Below are 22451 nucleotides of genomic sequence, written 5' to 3'. Positions count from 1 at the left end.
CCGGGGGTCCTGCCAACCCTATGTCCTGTCCCGTTGGGGGTCCCGCCGACTACTCTTCTGCCGGGGGTCCTGCCAATGCTATGTTCTATTCCGTTGGGGGTCCCGCCGACTACTCTCCTGCCGGGGGTCCTGCCAACCCTATGTCCTGTCCCGTTGGGGGTCCCGTCGACTACTCTTCTGCCGGGGGTCCTGCCAATCCTATGTCCTGTCCCGTTGGGGGTCCCGCCGCCTACTCTTCTGCCGGGGGTCCTGCCAATCCTATGTCCAGTCCCGTTGGAGGTCCCGCCGACTACTCTCCTGCCGGGGGTCCTGCCAATCCTATGTCCTGTCCCGTTGGGGGTCCCGCCGACTACTCTCCTGCCGGGGGTCCTGCCAATCCCATGTCCTGTCCCGTTGGGGGTCCCGCCGACTACTCTCCTGCCGGGGGTCCTGCCAACCCTATGTCCTGTGCCGTTGGAGGTCCCGCCGAGTACTCTCCTGCCGGGGGTCCTGCCAACCCTATGTCCTGTCCCGTTGGGGGTCCCGCCGACTACTCTTCTGCCGGGGGTCCTGCCAACACTATGTCCTGTGCCGTTGGAGGTTCCGCTGGGGGTCCTGCCAGGTCCATGTCCAGTCCCGTTGGAGGTCCCGCCGACTACTCTCCTGCCGGGGGTCCTGCCAATCCTATGTCCTGTTCCTCTGGGTGTCCCGCCGACAACTCTTCTGCCGGGGGTCCTGCCAACCCCTTTTCCTGTTCCGTTGGAGGCCCCGCCATCACCTGTCTCGCCGGGGGTCCTGCCAACTCCTGGTCCTCTTCCGTGGGGGATCCTGCCGAAGCCTGTCCCACCGGCTCCGGTTCCTGTTCGGCCAACACCGGGTCCTGCCCGGCCTCCGGAGCTGTCTGGTCTTCGCCCTCGAGCCCGGCCCCCTGAGAGCCTCGGTCTTCGCCCTCAAGCCCGGCCCCCTGAGAGCAGTGGTCTTCGCCCTAGAGCCCGGCCCCCTGAGTGCCGCGGTCTTCGCCCTCGGGCCCGGCCCCCTGACTCTTCCTGCCGCGGTCCTCGCCCTCGGGCCCGGCCCCCTGACTCTTCCTGCCGCTACCTCGGGCTCGGCCCCCTGAGTTCGCCCGCTGTGGCCCTCGCCCCACCATGGACTCTGCCTTGCTCCCGGGCCGTCCGCCCGAGTCCCCTTTCTCGGCTTCTGCCTAGCCCCCGGGCCGTCCGCCCGAGATCCCTTCCGGGTCCCCCGCTGTGCTCCTGGGCTGTCAGCCCAAAACCCGTCCTCCAGAGCCCCTCCACCCACACAGGTGGCCCTAGTTTTGTGTTTCTCCTCCCCTGCCCGGCTGTTTCTCGTCTTGTGATTACCCCTCCCTGTATTTAGTCTTGTCTCTTCCTGTGTTCAGTGTTGGTTCGTCTTTTGTTTGTGACTGAGTTCACCGGTGAGTGTTCTGTTTTGTCCAAGTTATTATTTCATCCTTGAAATAAAGGCAATATCAGTGTAATCTGCATTTGGGTCCTGCTTGCTTCACCCACCGTAACACTTCTAGCCTTCTTTTCTTATCAATCTCCACTTTTGTGGAATCGGCATCCGGTTTGTGTTCGGGCGACAGACAGCCTGCCCGTTTTTGGGGTGCGCTTGGGACCTTCCTTTTTGATGGGGCTTATAGTTGATAGGGTGGTCTAGTGGGAGTGCATTGACGTGGACCCGCTGTGCCTCTTCACCTACATTTTGGTTCTTGCGCTTTCAATTAAATCCTAAAAGCTTGGATCTTATATTTAAAACTAAGGTTATTACTATATATATAGTTCTTAATTATTCTAAATCTACTCTCTCTCTACTTCTCATACTCTCTACTCCTGTAATATATTCATTCTATTTTCTCTTTATCCAAAACCTTTCCCCTCTCTGACCTCTCAAGGTCCTATCAGACGGTAACAGGTTGCAGAGAGGCCTATTCCGGCCGGGGAGTGATATGACCGTAGTCACAGCGTACCTCCTTACCTCTCACCTACTCCAATTAATTCCTCCTTCTGTCTGTCTGTGTCTGTGTACTCTCATGTTCCGATGAACCCAGCCTCCCCCAAATTTTCTTTTTTGTGTCTATATCTACACCGGGATCCTGAATCAAGGCTGATCCTGTTGCTGTGGTCCTGTGTCCTGGATCCTGAGTCCTGGATCCTGAGTGCTGAGTCCTGGATCCTTGGTCCTGCAATTTGAGTCGTGGCTCAATCAGTCTCTACGGTCCTGCCTGACTCTCATCATACTACTTCCCTGGTGGCTCCCACAGGATTGTTGACATCCTCGTGGATTCCAAACATTTGGTCTACCTACGCTGTAAAATGTATTATCTTTTAAATTTACACACTGCATCTATTGCACGTCTGTCCGTCCTGGGAGAGGGATCCCTCCTCTGTTGCTCTCCCTGAGGTTTCTCCCATTTTCCCCTTTAATCTGTGGGGTTTCTCTGAAAGTTTTTCCTTGTACGATGTGAGGGTCTAAGGACAGAGGATGTCGTATTGTCATACTGATATTCTTTACAAACTGCGCTCTTGTATTTGTTGTAAAGTATTTTTATTGTATGTACAGCACTTTGGCTCGGCCAAAACTCGTTTTAAAAAGATGCTATATAAATAAAACTTGATTTGATTTGATTTGATTAGTATCCTCACTGAGCGACCAAAACTCGCGGCAGGGGAAGCAAACCCAAACAACACACAACATAGCTTTAAAATGGACAGCTGATCAGAGAGGTGCACCTTGGGTCAGGCAGCAGAGCAGAAGGCTAGCAGTGAGACGCCCCCCCACCTGTCACTCTAAACGCCCAAGTACATAATGTGGTCTAATTTTAATCCTTACATAATTACAAAGGGTGGGTAATATAATAATCCAACCACCATTTAGTTGTCATGTATAGGGAAGTAGTTAGTGACATAGGCCAGAACTGTTTTTATACTATTCAATGAAGTGCAGATGTCAGCACTTTCACATAATATGCTCTTGGGAGGGTTCTCTATAGTTACATTGTTATGGAGCTTTAAGTATCTAAAATAAATCGTTCACATTCTGCCCCCCATGCAGCAGAATATCTGTTTTACAGTTATACAATGTTATATTATTGGATTATCATTACTTCTACTACTGTAACATTTAAATGTAGTAGTTTTTTTGTTTAATATACCAAATTCATTAAATCATAAGATCATATGTTTTGTAAACATTCAAATGTAAAAAGTGTAAAGTACCTTAAATCTATAGTATAATAAATAATGTAGAAACTTTCCACCTCTTAAAACTGAAATTAGAAAAAAAAAGAATGAAAGTATATTTAAATCAGTTCAAAAATGTTTCCAGCTGAAGCTCAACATGCAATTAGTTTATTTGAAGTTGAATTTGAACTTATATTGTTGTAGAGGACTAAAAGATAATTTAACATTTAAATGTTTAAGTGAATATTTCTGTAACTGTAATACAACACTAATCTAATACAATCTCAACAACAATGTCCAAGTCCACCGCTGCATGCCATGTGAGCGAATATAAAAGCTACACTTTTATATTCAGAGCATAAACTGCATGTTTGAAAATCCAGTCACACAAGGTTGTATTTGTGCACGGCTGTCGTAAACTTGTCAGCTGATTTCTTGAGAGAAACACATGTGAAAACGTTCAATGAATTAAGACAGCCCTTTCCTCATGATGTCAGAAAGAAGGACAGGTCTCTTTGAACTGCGGCAAACAAACAGGAGAAAAAAAAAACAGGAGAGGAAGTTCAAAGCTTTAACTGGTGCATGAATTCCCATCAACTCAAGTGCGCCCTCAAAGTAGAAAACATCACACACACTCAGACACACTTATGCAAAAATCATAATCATAGTGGATTGTTCTCGCAACTTGATTGAATATTAAACATTGATTGTGTGTGCGTGTGTGTGTGTGTATACTGTTTTTGCGGTTATGTGTGTACCAATATTGATTTTGCAGTAAAAACACATGCCAAAACTACTGCAGGATGCACCATGTGACTATGCAGGAACCAATATGTGCATTACTTGAATCTGATTGGCTGTGAGAGCCTGATGTGTGTTTGCCCTTACTGTGTCCCCTGTGGTGGTACTCTACTCCGTGTGTGTGTGTGTGTGTGTGTGTGTGTGTGTGTGTGTGTGTGTGTGTGTGTGTGTGTGTGTGTGTGTGTGTGTGTGTGCGCACGTGCGTGCGTGCGTGCGTGCGTGTGTGTGTTTTATCAGACGCATATGGTGTGAGTACCGAGTGCCATTTCATTACAGGCTGCAGGGATCAAAGACCTTAATCTGATTAAGCGCAGCCGTCGTTATCCTTAACCTGACTCATGCTGTATCAGTCACCCGGGGATGATGATGAGATGATGAAGATGGGGATGTTGATGAACATGAAGTCTCTGCTTTTCTTTCAACTACGGCAAAGAGAATAAAGTCTACTCTAATTAGTCTCTGGCCGTTATGTAATCATCTGAAGCTCATACACACACACAGAGTAGAACATCTTCACGCTTTGTGTCAGTGAAGAAGACATCACAGACTCATCAAAGCTCAACAAGAAAAAATGTTTCTACAACAGAACAGTATAAATATCTAAAACTACAGATGTTGTTCTCACCATTTGTCCTAAAGGGACAGTTCAGATTTTTCATAGTGGTTGTATAAAGTCCTCATCCATGGTCAGTGTGTGAGCTACAGTAGATGGCATTGATATCATTCTGACTGATACTGCAATTACGATATGATTGACTACATTTGAGAGAGTTCCCATTTTTGGAAAATGTTTTCACAATACGATTTGAAAATATATTAAAATGAAAATATTTAAAAATGAGAATTTCTTATTTAGCCTTTAGAATACAGTTTCTAGGCCTGGACTTCCCTGCACAATTCTTGATGAGAAATGATGATTTCATCCATCAACAAATATAGCACAATGTAGCAATGTTGATAACATTTCAATTAAGTGCAGTCGTACTGGATGGGGGCAGGCTGAAATAAAATTTATAAATCTAATTTAAGGCACATCTACAAAAATGTTTATAATATTAATAATATCAGTTGAAGTGTACCCTATATTTAGAGTATTTTCATCGCTTTATCTTGAAGCACCAGAGTATTGACAAAGACAGTAATGTTACCCTGGCAGGAAAGTGAAGTTGCTGATCTTCCACAGCCTCAATCAGTTTGCTTGTTTTGTGTTATTATGGGATTTTGGTGATTTTAAACTAGCCCTTTAAAGCTCCAAAGTCACAAACTAACACAAATTACAGGTTTTTTTCCAACGTAGTCTGGTGGCTTTAAAGTGAGCAACGGAAAGGACAAGGTCAGGCAGAGAAAATATTCTACATATAGCGTACACTACAGATTTTTAGGAGGCTTAAATATGTGCTGCTGCTTCCACCCACAGCAATACACTGCTTTGCTTCCATGCTGGTACTCCTTTCGGTTTCTCCAAACTGGGAGCACGCACACAATCTCCTGTAGGTAATGCGCAGACTATGGATGAGTACCTCAAACAACCCCACTCCAAAAAATCCAAACTGTCCCTTTAAAGCGCTCGTTTCATAATGTTCTGCTGCAAACCGCCTCTGATCTGCTTCATGGGGAAATACATCTGAACCAACGGTTACATTTCCTCCTCACAAATCTAAACCTAATCTCATTTGGGTTGTTGAGTGCAGGGCCAGTTAACAGCTCCCTAACACCTAAACTAAGTCTTGAACAGCATGCCTGATTATGCACTGGCATGAATATTTGATGTAGATTTATTTTCTCGGGGCTGGTAAATAGACAGCGAGTGTGCAGGGAGGTCGGAACAGTGCGGGCTGACTTTGATTTACCCAGGGAGAATAATTACCTTCCTCATTCAGAACAATTGTGCAGTTTACACAGCAATGCTACTTCGGTCCACCAGACAGACATAATGAGGAGAATAAGCTGCCATGTGGAAATGGATTGCCTTAATTTACGCTGATTGTAGGACTTTGATTTTTACAGAGAATTAAATGTATTATACTTGTTTAATGATGTGACAATCATTGAAGAGAAATACAATTAATGGATATTACTGTTTATCTGCCATCCAAATATTATGGAGCCGGATTTCCCGTCGGTTTGAAGGCATTTAGATTTAGCTGCTATTTACGTGCACTGTGTGTGCAGGATATAATCCAAGATCCTGGATGAGGTCACATGTGGGATAAACTCTTAAAATGCATCTTCATATTCCCATCACAGAAGAGCAAACATCACCATGGAAACAGAAGAGACATACTACAATAAACATGAGGATATCTAAATGTAATTTTAGGCTTGTATAACTGTACTGGAGCTATTACAGTACATCATCATACTCTAATGAGCGCCTCTTTCTTAATTTGAAATGAAATATGGCATGTTCCTTTACCAAGTCCAAAAATGGATGCTGGAAGTAGTGTGGCTAGTGTGATTTCTTCCAAATCCAGCAGTTTTGATGTGTTAGACAAACCTTAACCACCACAACAAAGTCTTCCAGTTGCCAAAACCTTATTGACTATAGCCAATATTCCTTATTGTTGGCACAGTTGTTACAGGGATCAACCAAGGCCAAATGCCTAGATACCAGTGTTAACAAAAGTATTTGTGTATTTGCCACAGCCCTATGCCAAGTTTTAATGAAAATCGGGATGGTAGATATATGGTGATACTGCTGACAAACGAACTGAAACAAAATAAAATAGTGTCATAGAATGTAATGTAGAGTAGACCAGTGTCTGTAGTCCTTCTGACAATAGAGAGCTGCAGGACTGAGTGTTGAAACCTAGAAGTGAGTTTTAGCACATAAGGGTTCCCCTCATCACGTAGTCAATTGTTTTTTGAACACGTTTTTTTTATATTGCTGAGATAAGATCCATGGCTCTATGAATGCGAGAACAAAATGTGTATGTGTCATAAATGCGTGCTTGCCAAAGATCATATTTTTGCAGTATTCCAAATTATCATGGAAAAATCCCAATGACTTTTTGATGGATTCCTCGTGATGCTAACTTTCTGTTTGGCCTACAAAGATACGTCATCACTGCACCACTATATAAGTCTGTCATAAGATAGTGGTTTATTTAGATCATGTAAATCCCTTTATTTTGAGTGAAAACTAAAACCCAAAATGTCAATATTACCAAAAACTATGAAATAAAACATGAAACAGTTAAAAATGACTATTATAAGCAGACATTGTAAGCAATTTTGCAATGTTAGTCATTCTCAACAATGACCGTGGTGTGTGAGGGGTATTCATTACCGATATATGGCCTTACTATAATAATAACACTTTTTTTTATCAAGCCACATTCCCACTGTGGCTTACAGCTACAGTGGATGAGGCACAAGAGAAAACTGCAGCCGTTACACACCACTGTGCTACTTCAAGGCCAAATGACACATCAGACAGGGAGTGGACAGACACTTGGACAGATGAGTGCACACACACGCAGACACAGGGCAGTGGGTGAGTGATGGAGTGAGGGAGGTGAGCAGCTGCAGCGATACATGGTGAGCGAAGGAGAGGAGGCCAAGCAACTATAAATCCTCTCTCTCAGTCACCCTTAAGACGCAGGGGCCGATTACATTTTCATTCTGTCTATTGCTTTCTTTCCCTCTCCCGCTTCTTTTTTTTTCAGATGTTCCTGCAGAAATAAATCAAATAAATCCCTTCCGCCTGCCTGTTGGACTGTTTTGAAGCCTCCTGTGGATGTGAGGAAGTCTTTTGCATCTATCGTTCAAACCTGAAACCAATAGAACACCTGTACAAGAGAGCTTCAAGGTTTTTGACAGAAAGACAAATTCATACCACCACTTTACCATCCTGGAAAAACACAATTTCTTAAGTTTTGACAATTTGTATGTGTTTTTTTTATAAATGTTTACCCCCCTTAGGGGAATTCATCCACAGTAAAGACACTGGACGCTGCACTAGGTCAGAAACCAGAGGAGACTGTGAAGTCCACCATAGACCACTTTTGGACAAAATGTACTTTCCATTAAAGGCAGCTCTTTCTGGAATAGCATCCCAACTGAGATACGGGATTGTCCCACTTTCAATAGCTTCAAAGGTCAACTCAAAGAATGGTTGGGAAACAAACAGACGTGTAATCACCGCTAAATGCACTTTAACACAGGGGTATCTTCTCTTGCACTTTATGCATCTCTTGTATCTTCTCTTGCACTTTATATTTCGTAGCTGCTATAGTGTATTACCATGTCATACATGTAAATACCATGTCATAAATATGTGTATGCTGCTCTTACTCTTTTGCACTTTTTGCATATCATGTATTTTGTGTTTGCTATGTTTGTAAAATGTAATTTTCTTAAATGTTTTATGTGAGGGACAATTTATGTGAGGGACAATGGAAATTAGCTCAAAGCTAAATCTGGCACTGTTACGCTTGACACATTTGAATGTTTTAAGCGTTCATTGCTGTGCATTGTCCCTGCCAAATCTTTGAAAAGAGCTTCAACCGTACAAGTTTCATGTGAGCAAATGGATCTTTTCCAACAGTCTTTGCTACCTGGATTGCATTGGCTGTGTGCTGGATTTTGTAAAGCGGCGGAAAAGTGGTGGAACTTGAGACGGTAGGGAATGATACAAACATAACTTGAAGACAGGATGGTGTGAGTGCAGTGTGAAAAAACACTGAGGCTTCTGAAGACCATCGCTCTGATTATGTAAAAGCCTTTCAAGAACAGCAGGGGGTTCAGACGAAAGCGTGTACGTCGTTTTTATCTCATTTTATTTTTAGCGACAGATGAAAAATAAATCTTGTTCAAGACAAAGGAGTGGTGCAGTGATGACCTATTTGTGTGGCCTGATCCGGAAGTTAGCATCACAAGTCTCCCTCATCAAAAGCAATGGGATCTATTTATTGGATTTCGAAATATTCAGAAAATAAGATATGTGTTTATAATACTTTCACAATTTGTTCAACATTATAACTTCCGTATATTAACATCACTTTTACAAAAGTGTTGGCGTTAATGTAAATCACCAGAAGAAAAAGCTAACTTGAGGCTTTAAACAAGATGACATCACATTCACATGACGTCACATCAACTCTGCTAAGCTAAAGATGGCTAATGTTCACCTTGATGGCGTTTGTAGTCCTAATTAGACTTGTTGTCAATCGCTGTTTTAGGCCACTTAAAATCTTATGGCATTCACGAGTTGGGTATTTACTTACAAGTTTATGTTGTATAATAAATAATAAAACGTTGTAAGCTTTTAATAACTACATATCTTGTTTCAGGCCTTTAACCAAAAAAGCATTCCAAAAACCATTGACTTTAAGACAAGGGAACATGGAAGTCCTAAAATGCTAACTCATTTCCAGGTTGATTACTTATTCCTGCACCACTCAGTAGTATAAAAAAATCCAGGATACCTATTTTTGCAGGAAAATAGACTATTATTCTGACGCTGCCAGTCTGGTACAAAGGTGACATTGCTTATCTATTTCACTTCATAGTTAGCCAATCAGAAGGTGATTTTCTGACTCCGTTAGTCTTTCAGCGCTGTCTTTTGGGATGCGCACGTCCACCCAGTGTCCTCTGGTGGGGAATTTACGATTTCAGGGTTAATAATATCTCTAAAGTTGGGACAGGGTGTACTCTCCGTCAGGGATCTATTATTTGTTGCCTATACAGGACAGGGGGGGGGGGGGGGGGGCATTTTGTGATGTGGTCACGCCAAAACCTTCTTTGTCAATTCAACCTCACAGCTGGTTTCAGAAAAGCAAATCTCTTTCAACTCTGAACAAAACGTTCAACTGAATGGATTTTCTGACCTTGAAGAGTTACTAATAGTATCCATGATTCCATTTATTTTAAACTATATGACTGACATTACACATTTGGATCACAAGCTCAATTTGCTGAATTCTTCCTTCTGCCCATCAAACCCGTACATGTTTTGGAGTTCAGGCTGAATCCAATAAACAGGGAAAAAAGTAAAACTTTTGAAGCAAATAGAAATAGAGCACAAATGTTTGTGGTAGTGACTCAGCATGTTATCATCTAGATTAGTCAACATCTTATTAATCATTGCATGAGCAACATCTCAGCATTTGATCAGGTTAATGAAACATCCCCCTCATCATTTAACATATGGGCATATCAGTTAATGTGATCAGTGTGAAAGGAGCTTGATTCTATGAAAATATGATCCATCAATCTGAGTAAAATACTCAGGCATGCAAAGACGTGACAGTTAAACAAATTGTTCCTTCTGTTCAGAAAAGTATCTACTTCTTAAACAGAAAAAAATAATATTTTAGAGGATATATTACATTACTTCATTTCCTAATGTGCCATGACACAATCTTATTTTACAAGAAAAAACGTTACGACAGCTAATTAAAATGTCAGATTTGCATTATATTTACTATTCGCCATATTATTTGAGCCACTGAATTCTAAGAGTAAAACGTACACTTTATATAATACCCTAACATTTTGTCTATGGACATTAAGTACACTACAAAAACAGACAAAACAAACCATCTGAGGAGTAAAACATGCAGTTTGGAGGTGTAGCTTAACATTAAGCTTGCATCTTATCTCCTTTGCTATGTGGACCTGTTTTTTAGCACATAACTACACATTAAAAATATCTGCAAATAAACCCAGGACTTAAAGTTCTGCTATGTCATCAGTAAACTGACTCAATATCAATTTTGTTTTGCCTTATTAAACGCAATGCCGATGTGCATCGGTCAATGCAGACAGTAATTAAGACGTGTCACCTTCTATGCATTACACAACATCTGGAGGGATGCACACGGATGTCTCCAGTTAACTGCGAGAAGCTAAATACCTGCACACATCTGCATGTACAACTCCATACTGTGAATTCCCTTTAGACACATCAAGAGTAACCTTACACACAGCACCGCATGACACTAAACAGACGGCACATCGTGTAGCGTGTGAGCACATGAGTGGGCTTTGAACACGAGAAGTGTTCTCATGTGTAAACGCTTTTGAAGATTAAAAGTGATTCTCTCACGGAAAATAATTAACCTTCCCTTAAACACAGCGGCGAGGAAACATGCAACCGCTCACAGCCCCCGCAGAATAGAAAAGAAAAAGTGTGGCTAATTGGGATTATAAAAATCTATTTATCCAAGACAGCACTGCCTCCCTGTATGATTTTTAACAGACCATGCATAATGTATTTAATGTACAAGCGGGGGGCATATTTACGATCTGCCTTTCTGACTGAGTCTCTCTCGATATTCCTCACTCAAACACACTTGCACTTATTCCAGGAACAGATTGTTAACTCCAGAGAGGAGCAGAAGGAGCTGTGTGCGTGGTACATGGTAAAATGATGAGGTGTAGTCAGATAATGTCAGAGATGTTCAGCCTGGTTAGCTCCATCAGTCGCAAAAACAATGTGAGCCAGACTGTACAGAGTTGTGTCATATTATCAGAATAATCTTCCTTCTGTGTGTTTCTGCCTAGCAACAGTGAGAGGAAATATGGCGCTGCCTCTAGAGACGTAGAGACATGAGCGTGCATAATTTCAGAGGCTGTACCTACAGAGAAGAGTCTCTGAAGTACAGATGCATCATGAACATAACATATTGCAAAGAGGACGTACTACATTATGAGAAAATCAAGGCGTTTGGTGAAAAAAAACATATTTGATGGGCTGAAAACAGCATTTTCTACCCTCCTGTTTCCAAAGATTAGTCAAAAGAGGTCTATTATTTAAGTAGTTGTTGTATTCTTCCTCAAATACATTTTTAATTAATGTCTTTCTTATAGCACAATTCTTCATATATAACAGGGTAGATTTAGTCCACACTGCCTTCCAATGTCAGAATATTCTCATGCTTCTAGTTGAAATATGCGTGGTATTCAATAGCTAAACTTCCATCCAATTTCCTTTTCTGTGTGCAAAGCTCCGGCGGTGCATAATCAGAGAGGAACAGAGGAGGGCAGAGCGGGGTGCAGCCGAGCGGAGCGATGCAAAGCGAGCCGCTTCTGCTTTAATGCTGAGGACATGTGCAGGGATGATGCAGTGCCCCCCCCGACACACCTCCTGCCTCTGGGACCATGGGCAGGAACTTTGGCCTTAGATCAATTCCTCCTCTTAAATGTGCTGCAACACCTCCGCTCACCTGAGCTCTAGAGATAGAGGACAAAATGTTGCAGTGTGGTGACAGCTGAGGTCTGACCACGAACAAATCACAGGCGCAACATTAGACTTGTATTCTTGAGGAAGTCACAGTATACTGCTGCTTTTCTCTCAAAGGTGGGAAGGAGAGTTTGAGAAACCGGCTCGAGATACACTTTTTGTTATATTCCATGGAATGCTCTTAACATCCTGATAGCAATGAATATCTTAAATGCTTTGACAATAAATCCATGACAAAATGTCATCTGTGGAAGGCGTAGTACTGTAAAAAGCACGACCAATCATTTTAGCCCGGCTAAAATAACTGGATGGTCTACCTGCCTGTCAGCCTTCCATCTGTGCACAAACTTATCTCGTGCCCTCATTGGTCATGTGCGCGTTTGTGTGTGTTGGAGCAGGGGCTCTGTAAGGAATTGGCAGATTTTTTCCGGCTGTGTATTTTCCAATTCTAGCGCACTCGAGCTGGTTTCTCCAAAATTACCTACCCCATCTTTAAGGCCTGTGTCCACATGACGCCATTTTGGCAGAAAGGTTCTGGAACGGTGCTACGAAAGACTTCTCCCAGCGTGTACTCAGAAAAGCGCTCAACGGTCTCTTTTATTAAATTATGACGGACAACGAGATCTCGTCAATGCATCCCCATTGTTGTATGGCAAACTAGCATCGACCTCTTGGATTTTCGGATCTGTTAGTGCTATTATTTATCTGTTTGACAGTTTTTTCTCCATGAACGATGCTTGCTTCCACACTATGTCTAAATGAGCTTCACCGCTCAGTCTGAGAGCAGTAGAGCAGGGAGGATGAACTGAGAAACGGTGATACAAGTACAACACTCACCAACAGCAACATTTTGTGTTTGTGCAGCCAATCGGCTGAAAGAAATTGGCTTTTTGTCTTTGATACAATAGTTTCTGTTTGAAAGACATGGTCGAAAACAAGCTTTTCCTCCAATTTCTACAGTTACAACACCAGTGATTTTCTGAAAAGTTGAGACATATTCAATTTCAAGCGCTCGGAGTGGCTGCATATAAACGCTCAGGGGAAAAAACTTTGAGTGCAGCTTTTTTTGTTGAGGCCGCTGCATTCAACTGTATGTGCGTTCTTCTCATTGAAAACAATTGAAAAATTGGGCGATGTGGACACAGGCCCTTACTCATCTTGAATGCAATGTGCGGCCGCATCTAGCGTGAAGCTGAGGTAACAGGAAACTGTGAAGCCTCCGTTGGTGCTGAAGCTAAAGGCAATTCTGTCATTCAAGGTGTTTTGAAAATCAACAGTTTAGCTTCCCTCCACTGCTTTTTCATTTCTGTTGTTGCCATGTGCTCAGCGCTCTGTGGCCACAGCCAGCCAGTGATGAGCTGCTGGCACAAAATGAGTCTTTACGCTGGCTCAGACTACATTGTGGTTCTCAAGTCATTTTGCCATCTTTCACAACATAACAAAAAATGGTGTCAAAAGCCAACAGGTAAAGAAACGGCCTGAGACAGCTGTTTGTGCCCTTTGCAAAAGCAAGTCAATTATTATTACTTTATTTTATCTAACTTATATCATGTTACTTGCGTACTTAGCTGATTTATTTATTTTATGTAACGTAACATGCATTACTTAATTTATCGCAAATCACAAACCTTGTTCTTGTGTTGCCTAAACCTAACAATTAGTTGTGTTGCATGTGTAACTTTACAACTAAGAAAACCAAAGTTTATTTTGAAAAGACTGTATGTAACACAGAGAAACTGTCACTGCCTTACACGTGACTAGTGATAGAGAACCTGCGGCTATGGAGCCACATGTGGCTCTTTAGCTCCCCTCCAGAGACTCCATGTGGCTAAAATATTACATGGAAATGTGTGGCGGAAGAATAGGGATTACATCTTCTCTGAATCAGTGTTAATGGAAGGTTGGTAGTTACAGTCTAAGTAAAGGTAAGTTGTTCACAAAGTGGTTATTCAAACTGGTGAACGGAGGTACAACCATTAATGCTCACGCTGTCAGTTAAAAGGATAAAGCTGTTTATTCTTAGTCCAGACATCCCCTGAAATGACCAAAGCCAACAATGTGTTCTTCCAAAACAAAAAGTGTCTGAACATAACATCCACAAGCTACATTTTTCTCTGAATTTTAAATAATAACGGATACATTGTAAAGTGTCTTTACCAAAGCCCAGTCATTCCCTAAACAAGCTGAACTATGTCAAACAGACAATAATAATCATTTATTATTGGGGACTATTTTCACAACAGATAAATACACGTGATCTCTTGAAATATATTTGGCAGCAGGTTGATGTCTGATGGTTTAACTATTCATAAATCCCAGTGTGTGTTTCATGGTTATAAAGGAACATGTCACTTAGTGCACTGATAATAAGTCATTAACAAATGTAGGAAACAATGGACGTATAGAGGTTTTCAGGCTTTGAAAACGCAGACAATACTGCACTTGAGAGTAAGATCAATGTATTGTTTATTTGAGTCTTTGTAAGGAATTAGTTAAAAATAGCCTCACCAGCCTACTTTCATTTATATCAGACTGCCTTGAATTTAAAACATGTTTTTAGCAGTTATTTAACCATTTTGTTAATGTTGAGCACATTAATGCTTACATTTCCACGCACACCTTAACCAGGCAACAGTGTGCTTTATTTGTCAATGATTGGTGACATAACCTTCCTTAAACATCTTAAGAGACATGCTATGACACAACATACATTTAACAGAAGTGAGCTTTGGCTTCAGAAAACGTTTGGATTGAATCCTGGAAATGTAATTTACTTTGGCACTGAAGAGGAAACAGCAGAGCGTGCTGCCGTTCATTCTATTTGTTTGGGTTTATAAACCAATGAACAAAGTGATGTGTGTGTGTGGTGTGTGTGTGTGTGTGTGTGTGTGTGTGTGTGTGTGTGTGTGTGTGTGTGTGTGTGTGTGTGTGTGTGTGTGTGTGTGTGTGTGTGTGTGTGTGTGTGTGTGTGTGTGTGTGTGTGTGTGTGTGTGTGTGTGTGTGTGTGAGAATCTTTATCACATCAGATAAAGCAGGTTGTAGCATAGCAAGCGTTCTCATCTGTCAACCATCATCAACGTTTCCATCCCATCTGACAGCCTCCATGCATTAAACACCAGCCCTGTGCTTTAAGTGCACCATGAACCTTGTGCAATTCACCACAATTATTATACAAATACTCAAAGTTCACATTGAATGAAGGCATTCTTCATGCTTATTAAAGCTCTGCAAGGATATGTATTTATAGATGTTATCCTTTTGATAATGCAATACAAACCCAGATATGGTATGAGTCATTGTGACACGATTTTGCTTCCAAAGCAGTTTTGCATATCCCGATCTCATCAAGTTCACTGTGTGTGACTGCGTGGATATGGAGCATGCATAAAACACCACCTTAATGTCAACCTTTACGTTGAGCTGGAATCGTATCGACTTTGTAATCACATTTAAATTCAACCTCAGTAAGCGTCTGAAGCTGACTGATTACCGCCATGCAAGAACTTTTTTTCTGGGTACAGACTCTAAACTTCTAATCAGTTTCACGGAGCGCCGGCTCTCAGAGCTCTGATCCTTCGCCAACTCCTGCGCTCTCAGAAACCACAGGAGACGGAGAGGAGCTAGGCCGTTCTTCACCCAATCAGTACAATTGATCACTTTAATTGGTGACAGCAGACACAGGATGATCAGCAAAGGATTTATCAGTGACTTTGTGGCCAGACTCAATTCCTCTCCGTCCCATTCAGGTTAAACCTCAGGGAATTGTCTGTTTCCCCCATTTAAGACCAAGATGTATTTCAATATGCTGCATTTGCTCAGACAGTAAGAAGTTGGTCAAAAATATAGTCCAAATATCATCAAGTCATGAAGCGGGCATTATTTATTCATTGTTATCAGGAAATGATCGTATAGAGCATACACACGGAGCCGTTTTGCCCCCCAGAGCATTCAGTTTATCGATCTATCCACCTTGGGACCCGTTATAGTTTGCGGTGTTCGTTTCCGCGTTTCCGTTACGGCCACGTGTGAACGAACGGGCTATACGCGAGAGAAAACTAGCGTTTGTATTCTCGTGTAAACAGCACCTTCGTTTTTTTCTCAACGATCACAAGGAGGTCAACTGCAGGATTCATGTTACAAAGTAATCCAACAGGAGTGAGCGCTTGATGGATGTCACATTGTTTGATTTAAAAAGGTTGAGTGAAGTTTAACCTTTTTGCTAGACAAGCCTGTGTTTTATAGTTTGCTTTTTCACATGCTGATGTGTCTCTGAAAACAGCTTTGTTTATATTCATCAAAATGTCGGATTGGAAAACATTTGTTTAGCCATCTGTACTGACACGTAGGTATCCTATTGACAAAAGTAAATAATTGTTTTAACAAAACCCAGCCTTAATGGTTTCTACCATCTCTCATATCTTTACAACACATACGTTAATTTGTGTGTTCATATGTAAATGGTAAATGGATTGCGCTTTCCCAGTCTTTTTCCTCAGCATTCACCATTTCAAACAGATTCATACAGAAGCAGAGGTAAGGAGGTAGATTTGTTTATTCAGTGAACAGAGAAATAATCAATATGAAAAGTGTAAAAATGTGTACATTTAAAACACCTTCCGAAATGCAAAGAAACATGAAACATCTGTGAACACTATAATTCATTTAAAGATAAACAAAAAGCATTTACACGCAGGTTATTGATCTCTTTACACAAAGAAATGTTAAACCAAAACTACCTCCATACAGAGGCTGCCATACAAGTTGCAACTTTCTCAGAGGGACGAACATTTACACATACAGTACTCAAACCCTGTTGGTAATGAGGAGTAATTGGAGGTTATGTATCTTGCCCAAAGACTGCAGGGGCTGGTGATCAAACCACCTTTCCTCGGCTTGGATGACAACCGCCTACCTCCTCAGCAACAGTTGCCCCGTCTTTATTGTACCTTCTTAATTGTGTGTGCTGTCTATAGGAACTATACCATCAGGCTATTCCTGTATCAACTGTACATTTTGTAGCGTTGGCCCTCTTGTTATTCCCTTTTGTTAGAGTGGAAGGAAAAGTCATTAAAAGAGAAGACGGTCTACTATCTGGCCACTTGCTCTTGTTAATTTTAAACAAATGGCTGCAGCCCAGTCTTTTAATGTTCTGTTATTCCCCAGAGCCCCCGGGAACTCTGCTACATCCAAATTACAATAAATACTGTCACGCTCGGGCTCTAACATGAAGTATTATTGAAAATGCTGGGTATAATGAGATGTTAAAAACAGGGTCACAAACACAGATGACGTTTAATTGTAGCAAAAACATCAGCCGTGTGTGCCGAGTGACTCAGAGATGACTAGAAATCAACCAGAGAGGGTCAGCTCAGCTTAAAGCTCACAAACTAGCAGGGCATCAGAGTGTTTTATCTGTGATGCTGATGATTAGGCAACAGACTGGAACCTGGCGCTTACTCACATGTTATTTCAATCCCTGACTGACAAACACAGACACACTGCGAGAAAAGTACTTGCTGCAGATCTGTTCCCATGGTAACAAGGACCAATAGATCTCGGCTATTGACTGAGGAGGAAGATCTCTGTAGACCTTGAAAAAAATGAAAAGAAAAACATCTACAAAAGAAAACGCACACGTAATAATAATAATAATAAATTAATACATTACATTTATAAAGCGCTTTTCCTGGTGCTCAAAGCGCTTACAAGCAAGTAAAACAAAATAACGACAAAAGTAGAAAGTGCTAAGCTAGGAGGAATAAGCGCAAGGGGATAGTTGATTAGGAGTTGAAGGCAAGAGTGAAAAGGTGAGTTTTGAGGGATTGTTTGAATGATGTGAGAGTGTTGGCGGATCTGACGTGGCTGGGGAGGGAGTTCCAGAGCGTGGGGGAGGCTGCTGCGAAGGCCCTGTCCCCCCAGGTCCGGAGCTTTGTCCTGATGGGCTGCAGTAGGTTAGCTTCAGCAGACCTGAGGCGACGGGTGGGGGTGTGTCGTTGGATGAGGTCACAGAGGTAGGGGGGGGCAAGGTTGTTGAGGGCTTTGAAAGTGAAAAGTAATATTTTAAAGTCAATGCGGTGTTTGATGGGGAGCCAGTGGAGGTCATGGAGGATAGGGGTGATGTGGTCGGAGCGTCGGGTGGAGGTGAGCAAGCGGGCAGCTGAGTTTTGGACATATTGAAGTTTTTTTAGTATGAATGCAGGTGATCCAAAAAGTATGCTGTTGCAGTAATCCAGTCGGGATGTTATAAAGGCATGGATCAGAGTTTCAGCAGCGGTCGATGAGAGGGAGGGTGTAATGCGGGCGATGTTCTTTAAATGGAAGAATGTGTTTTTTGTGACCTGGTTGACGTGAGGGAGGAAAGTGAGGGTGGGGTCGAGGATGATGCCAAGGTTACGGATGTGAGTGGAGGGGACAATGGAGCCATCGATAGTAAGAGAAAAATCTTGGGTTGAGCGGGTAAGTGAGTTTGGGCCAATGATTATAAGTTCCGATTTGTCACAGTTAAGTTTTAGAAAATTGTTTTGCATCCAAATTTTAATGTCAGTGAAGCAGATGCTGAGCTGGGAGTGTGTGGTTGGAGAAATTGATTTTGTTGAGAGGTAGAGCTGTGTGTCATCAGCAAACACTATGCTAACACAGAAATGAATACATCGCACACTCTGGCTAGGCATCAGCCTCCAAAACATCCTTTTTGTTGAATTGTTCTTTTAACCCTTATTATTATCTTTATTTATTTTTATATTGTTTTATTTATTTATCTCTCCTGCCCTCTGGGAGGTGATACAAGAACCTCCACACCTGCCACATCAGGTTCAGGAAGAGCTGCTTCCCCTCAGCTATCAACTGGCTGAACTCACAACGACAGCTGCCCCCCCACCCCGCACATACATGCACAAAAACGACCCCCCACCTGGATACCCAGTGACTGACTGAACTTGATGAGGGACCTCATATCATTTAAAATGTAAATGACGGTCTATGGTAAATTCATTTTTATTGTCGATAGTGCCTGTATAGGCCTATTTGTAAACCTTATCTATATTGTATTTAATTTCTTTACTGCTGTTAATAATGTGTATACCTCCTTATAGTGTTCATAATGTAAATACATCAGGTTGTAATGATCCGTCACATTTATTTATTTTGTTTTAACTTGTGATGTGTCGCCATGTTGTCGAAGCACTTAGAGCTGCACCTGGGGTGTGAAAAGAGCTATACAAATAAAGCTTATAGTATTAGAATAAATGGAGAAAACAAAAATACAATATGAAGGTTTTCTCTCTTAAACACCTGAAACAGCTCAACACTTGAGTACCAGGTCAAAAAAGGGTATTCAAATCTCCCCATGTAAAGGGAAAGCTGTCGCTAACTGTGGTCCAGCAGTATGTTATAAAGAGGATGTGTGAGTGTGTGCTTTGCTCAGATTTGTATTTTTTCCAAATAATTTGGCGATCTCCTCCGTATTCTGTTGCTCTTTCATTCTCAAATATGTGCTTAACAAGGGGGTTCGCATTTCATATATTTGTGGTTATTATAGGGGCGCAATCTTACTTTATTAAAATCAAATTACACCTTGCGTGGTGGCGGCATGTGTACGTGCGGGGAGACACTATTTCATTATTTTCCAATTTGAGAGATAATAAGAAAGGGTGCTGAGGGTGATACTGAGGCAGTCTTCTTCTGGCTCTCTGAATACGTTCCCAGTCAATCACTTAAATTATAATCGGGACATAAAATAGCAGCGGGCCAAAAGAGCAGCCGGTAAAGCATTCAACTATTTAATCGGTCCTGTTGTGTAAATGGAGAACAGAAGAAAGGACCTGCTTTTGACCTCCTATTACTCAAGTTAGAGGACATCGAGTACTTGATGGAAGGGAGGATTTTAAGATAGATATTACGTGTTGTTAATAAAAGCTAATCGTTTCTTTGGATAAAATAGCAGATCTTTTCCAATAGATCTTCAACTACTCTTAATAAGGAAGATCATCCTTTTGTGGACATTTGAGAGTCATTTACAATTACACTTACATTACATTTTCCACACAGTCAATGGTAACTTAATGTGAAATTGGTCAATGGTCAAATAAGCAAACATATCTTGAATGACATTCACTCTACTGTATATGAAATGCGATTTTTACATAATGTATGTGAGGATACCAAAAAGCAAAGACTTTGTTACATATGTCTGTGTCGTTTTGCTTTAATTGGATCATTATATAATTGGGTGGATTGTATATCACAGTCTGTCCTGAGTAAAAACTGAATTATTATTCCTGGAAAGAGACATTTGACATTTAGGTTTTCCAAATTTCCTCTTTACTGCTGCCAGAACCGACATTGAAATTCAGTTCCCATCCAGTTTGAGCTGGCATCAAGGGTTAGGGTTAGTGGCCAATACGTCCAAACCTCAGGAAAGCCTTAAATTAAATTATCCACACGGCTAGTAAGAAATACTGCTAAGTGGAACATGTTTAATATAGTTTGGGTGAATGTATCCTTTAATAGTCACTTGCATCTCTGAGCACGTCTGGACCTGGCAAGTTTAAATGGAATCCTATTGAGTGTCAGGTGCGTTTACTAAAATCTTCTACATTTAGTGGATTTTTGCTTTTTATAAAGAATGTATCACTTGTGTATGTATGCAGTAGCCTCCTCCAACGTTTAACCAGCTTAAAATGACTTGAAAATGACAAACATTGACACCCAAGGTTGGTTGAAATTCCAGCGCTTGAAAAATATTAAAAATAAAGTTTAAAAAAAACATGAAATATTTAAATAAATAAAAACTCTCAAAGAATAACACATTTAGAATCATACAAAGTAATAGCTACAACATGCAAGAGGGATTAAAAAGATAAATTGCCTTTTATCGTTCATGTTGTATTTAAGTTGTTTAAAAAACCTTTTGACTTGCCTAAAAAAATGTCCTGTCCTCTTTAAGAGTTGGATTCAAAGCAACATGAACGTATTTGCTGCTATTTTTATGTTTTTTCAGATGGCTGTGAATACATGGAGATGATAAATCATGTATCCGTGCCGACTGTGAAACGTCCCCTATGGATGTTTTTCGAGGATGACGGCCTCGGGGCTCAATGATCCATGAATGAATGAAAAGTTTCCTTAATGAAACCAATCGGCCGCTCTGAGCGCGCTGTGGCGGCGCGGCAGAGCGCGGCAGAGCGGCACTGCGGTCACCGTGCGCTCCACATCGGCTTGTTTGGGGACGTGACATCGGTTAGGGCCTGTGTGCTACTATATCGGTTTTCTTTTAAACAATAAAGTGTAGTCACAACATGAATCCCCTCAGAGATCACAACACGAGACGCAACAGAACGACAGCCTCATATTTTACACAGCTGTTGTTGTCAGTTGTCATCTTATGGCTCTGTTTAAATTGGCTAATAAGAACTGCATTAATAACATTAACAATCATCCAGCTTGTGATGCAATTGGAATCAGAATATACAGCTGTGCATGCGTTTGTAGTTTGATAATAAGGAATAAGGGACCGCTCTCACAGGTTGGATAATAAACACAGTCTTACCGTCAGCGGCCATGGAGCTCTGCAGCATCAGCACCAGCACCGCGGTCACCAACCACCGGGCCAGCTTCCCATCCAGCGCTCGCGTCCTCGGCGAACACACGGCCACCATCCTCATATCCAGGACCCATGCCACCGTAGAGGAAGCGCGGTAGTCTCGTTTAGTGTTCACCCCTCCAACCCCGGAGCCGCCGCTGCCGCTGCTGAAGAGGAGCGCATGTTTTGGAGCCATTGGTCAACCAATTAATCCTGAATGGAAAACATCTAACGGCGCTACTGTGGTGAAAGGCATCCGATCAACCTGCCTCCGGTGCGGACAAGCGGGGCTCCGCTCTCCATGAGCCTGCTAGAGGCTGTGGGGATCGATCCGGAAACAAAGAGATGTCAGGGTTTTTTTGCGCGTCTCACGGTGTCCGTTTCTGTGTGAGCAGTCTGGTGTCCCTACTGCGACCGCAGCGCGCGCTCCATCTCTGCTGGAAACTGCGTTCATACAATGAAACAACACCGGAAACTGTCTATGCTGCTTTCAAAATAAAAGCATTCAAATTACCTGGAAGTGCACTTGGCATTGAGTAATGAAAGAGTTTACTTTTGAACTATCTGAATGGCTAGTTTACAATATCTCTAAAAGATATTCAGTAGCACACATTTTTTACCTGCTGACATAGTCACTTTTCTTATCCAATGATATGGATGTGAGACAAATTGAAAAATGTCTACTTTGGCTACTTGAAGT

The 22451-nt window shown here is 41.9% G+C and overlaps 1 protein-coding gene across 5 annotated transcripts in view; it reads right to left on the bottom strand.

The window, feature by feature from the left end:
- Positions 1 to 22184, bottom strand: part of kiaa1549la (KIAA1549-like a) — a 202899-nt gene extending 180715 nt beyond the window's left edge. For all 5 annotated transcript variants that reach the window (XM_079680850.1, XM_079680851.1, XM_079680853.1 and 2 more), the window contains exon 1: positions 21719 to 22184. In XM_079680850.1, the coding sequence (XP_079536976.1) occupies positions 21719 to 21947 (229 nt within the window). In that variant the 5' untranslated portion in view covers positions 21948 to 22184. The remainder of the gene's footprint in view (positions 1 to 21718) is intronic.
- Between the last annotated feature and the right edge of the window lie 267 nt (positions 22185 to 22451).

Source organism: Notothenia rossii (genome assembly GCF_949606895.1).
Source record: "Notothenia rossii genome assembly, chromosome: 5".
In the NCBI taxonomy this organism is placed as follows: domain Eukaryota; kingdom Metazoa; phylum Chordata; class Actinopteri; order Perciformes; family Nototheniidae; genus Notothenia; species Notothenia rossii.
This window is presented reverse-complemented; position numbering and strand designations above follow the sequence as displayed.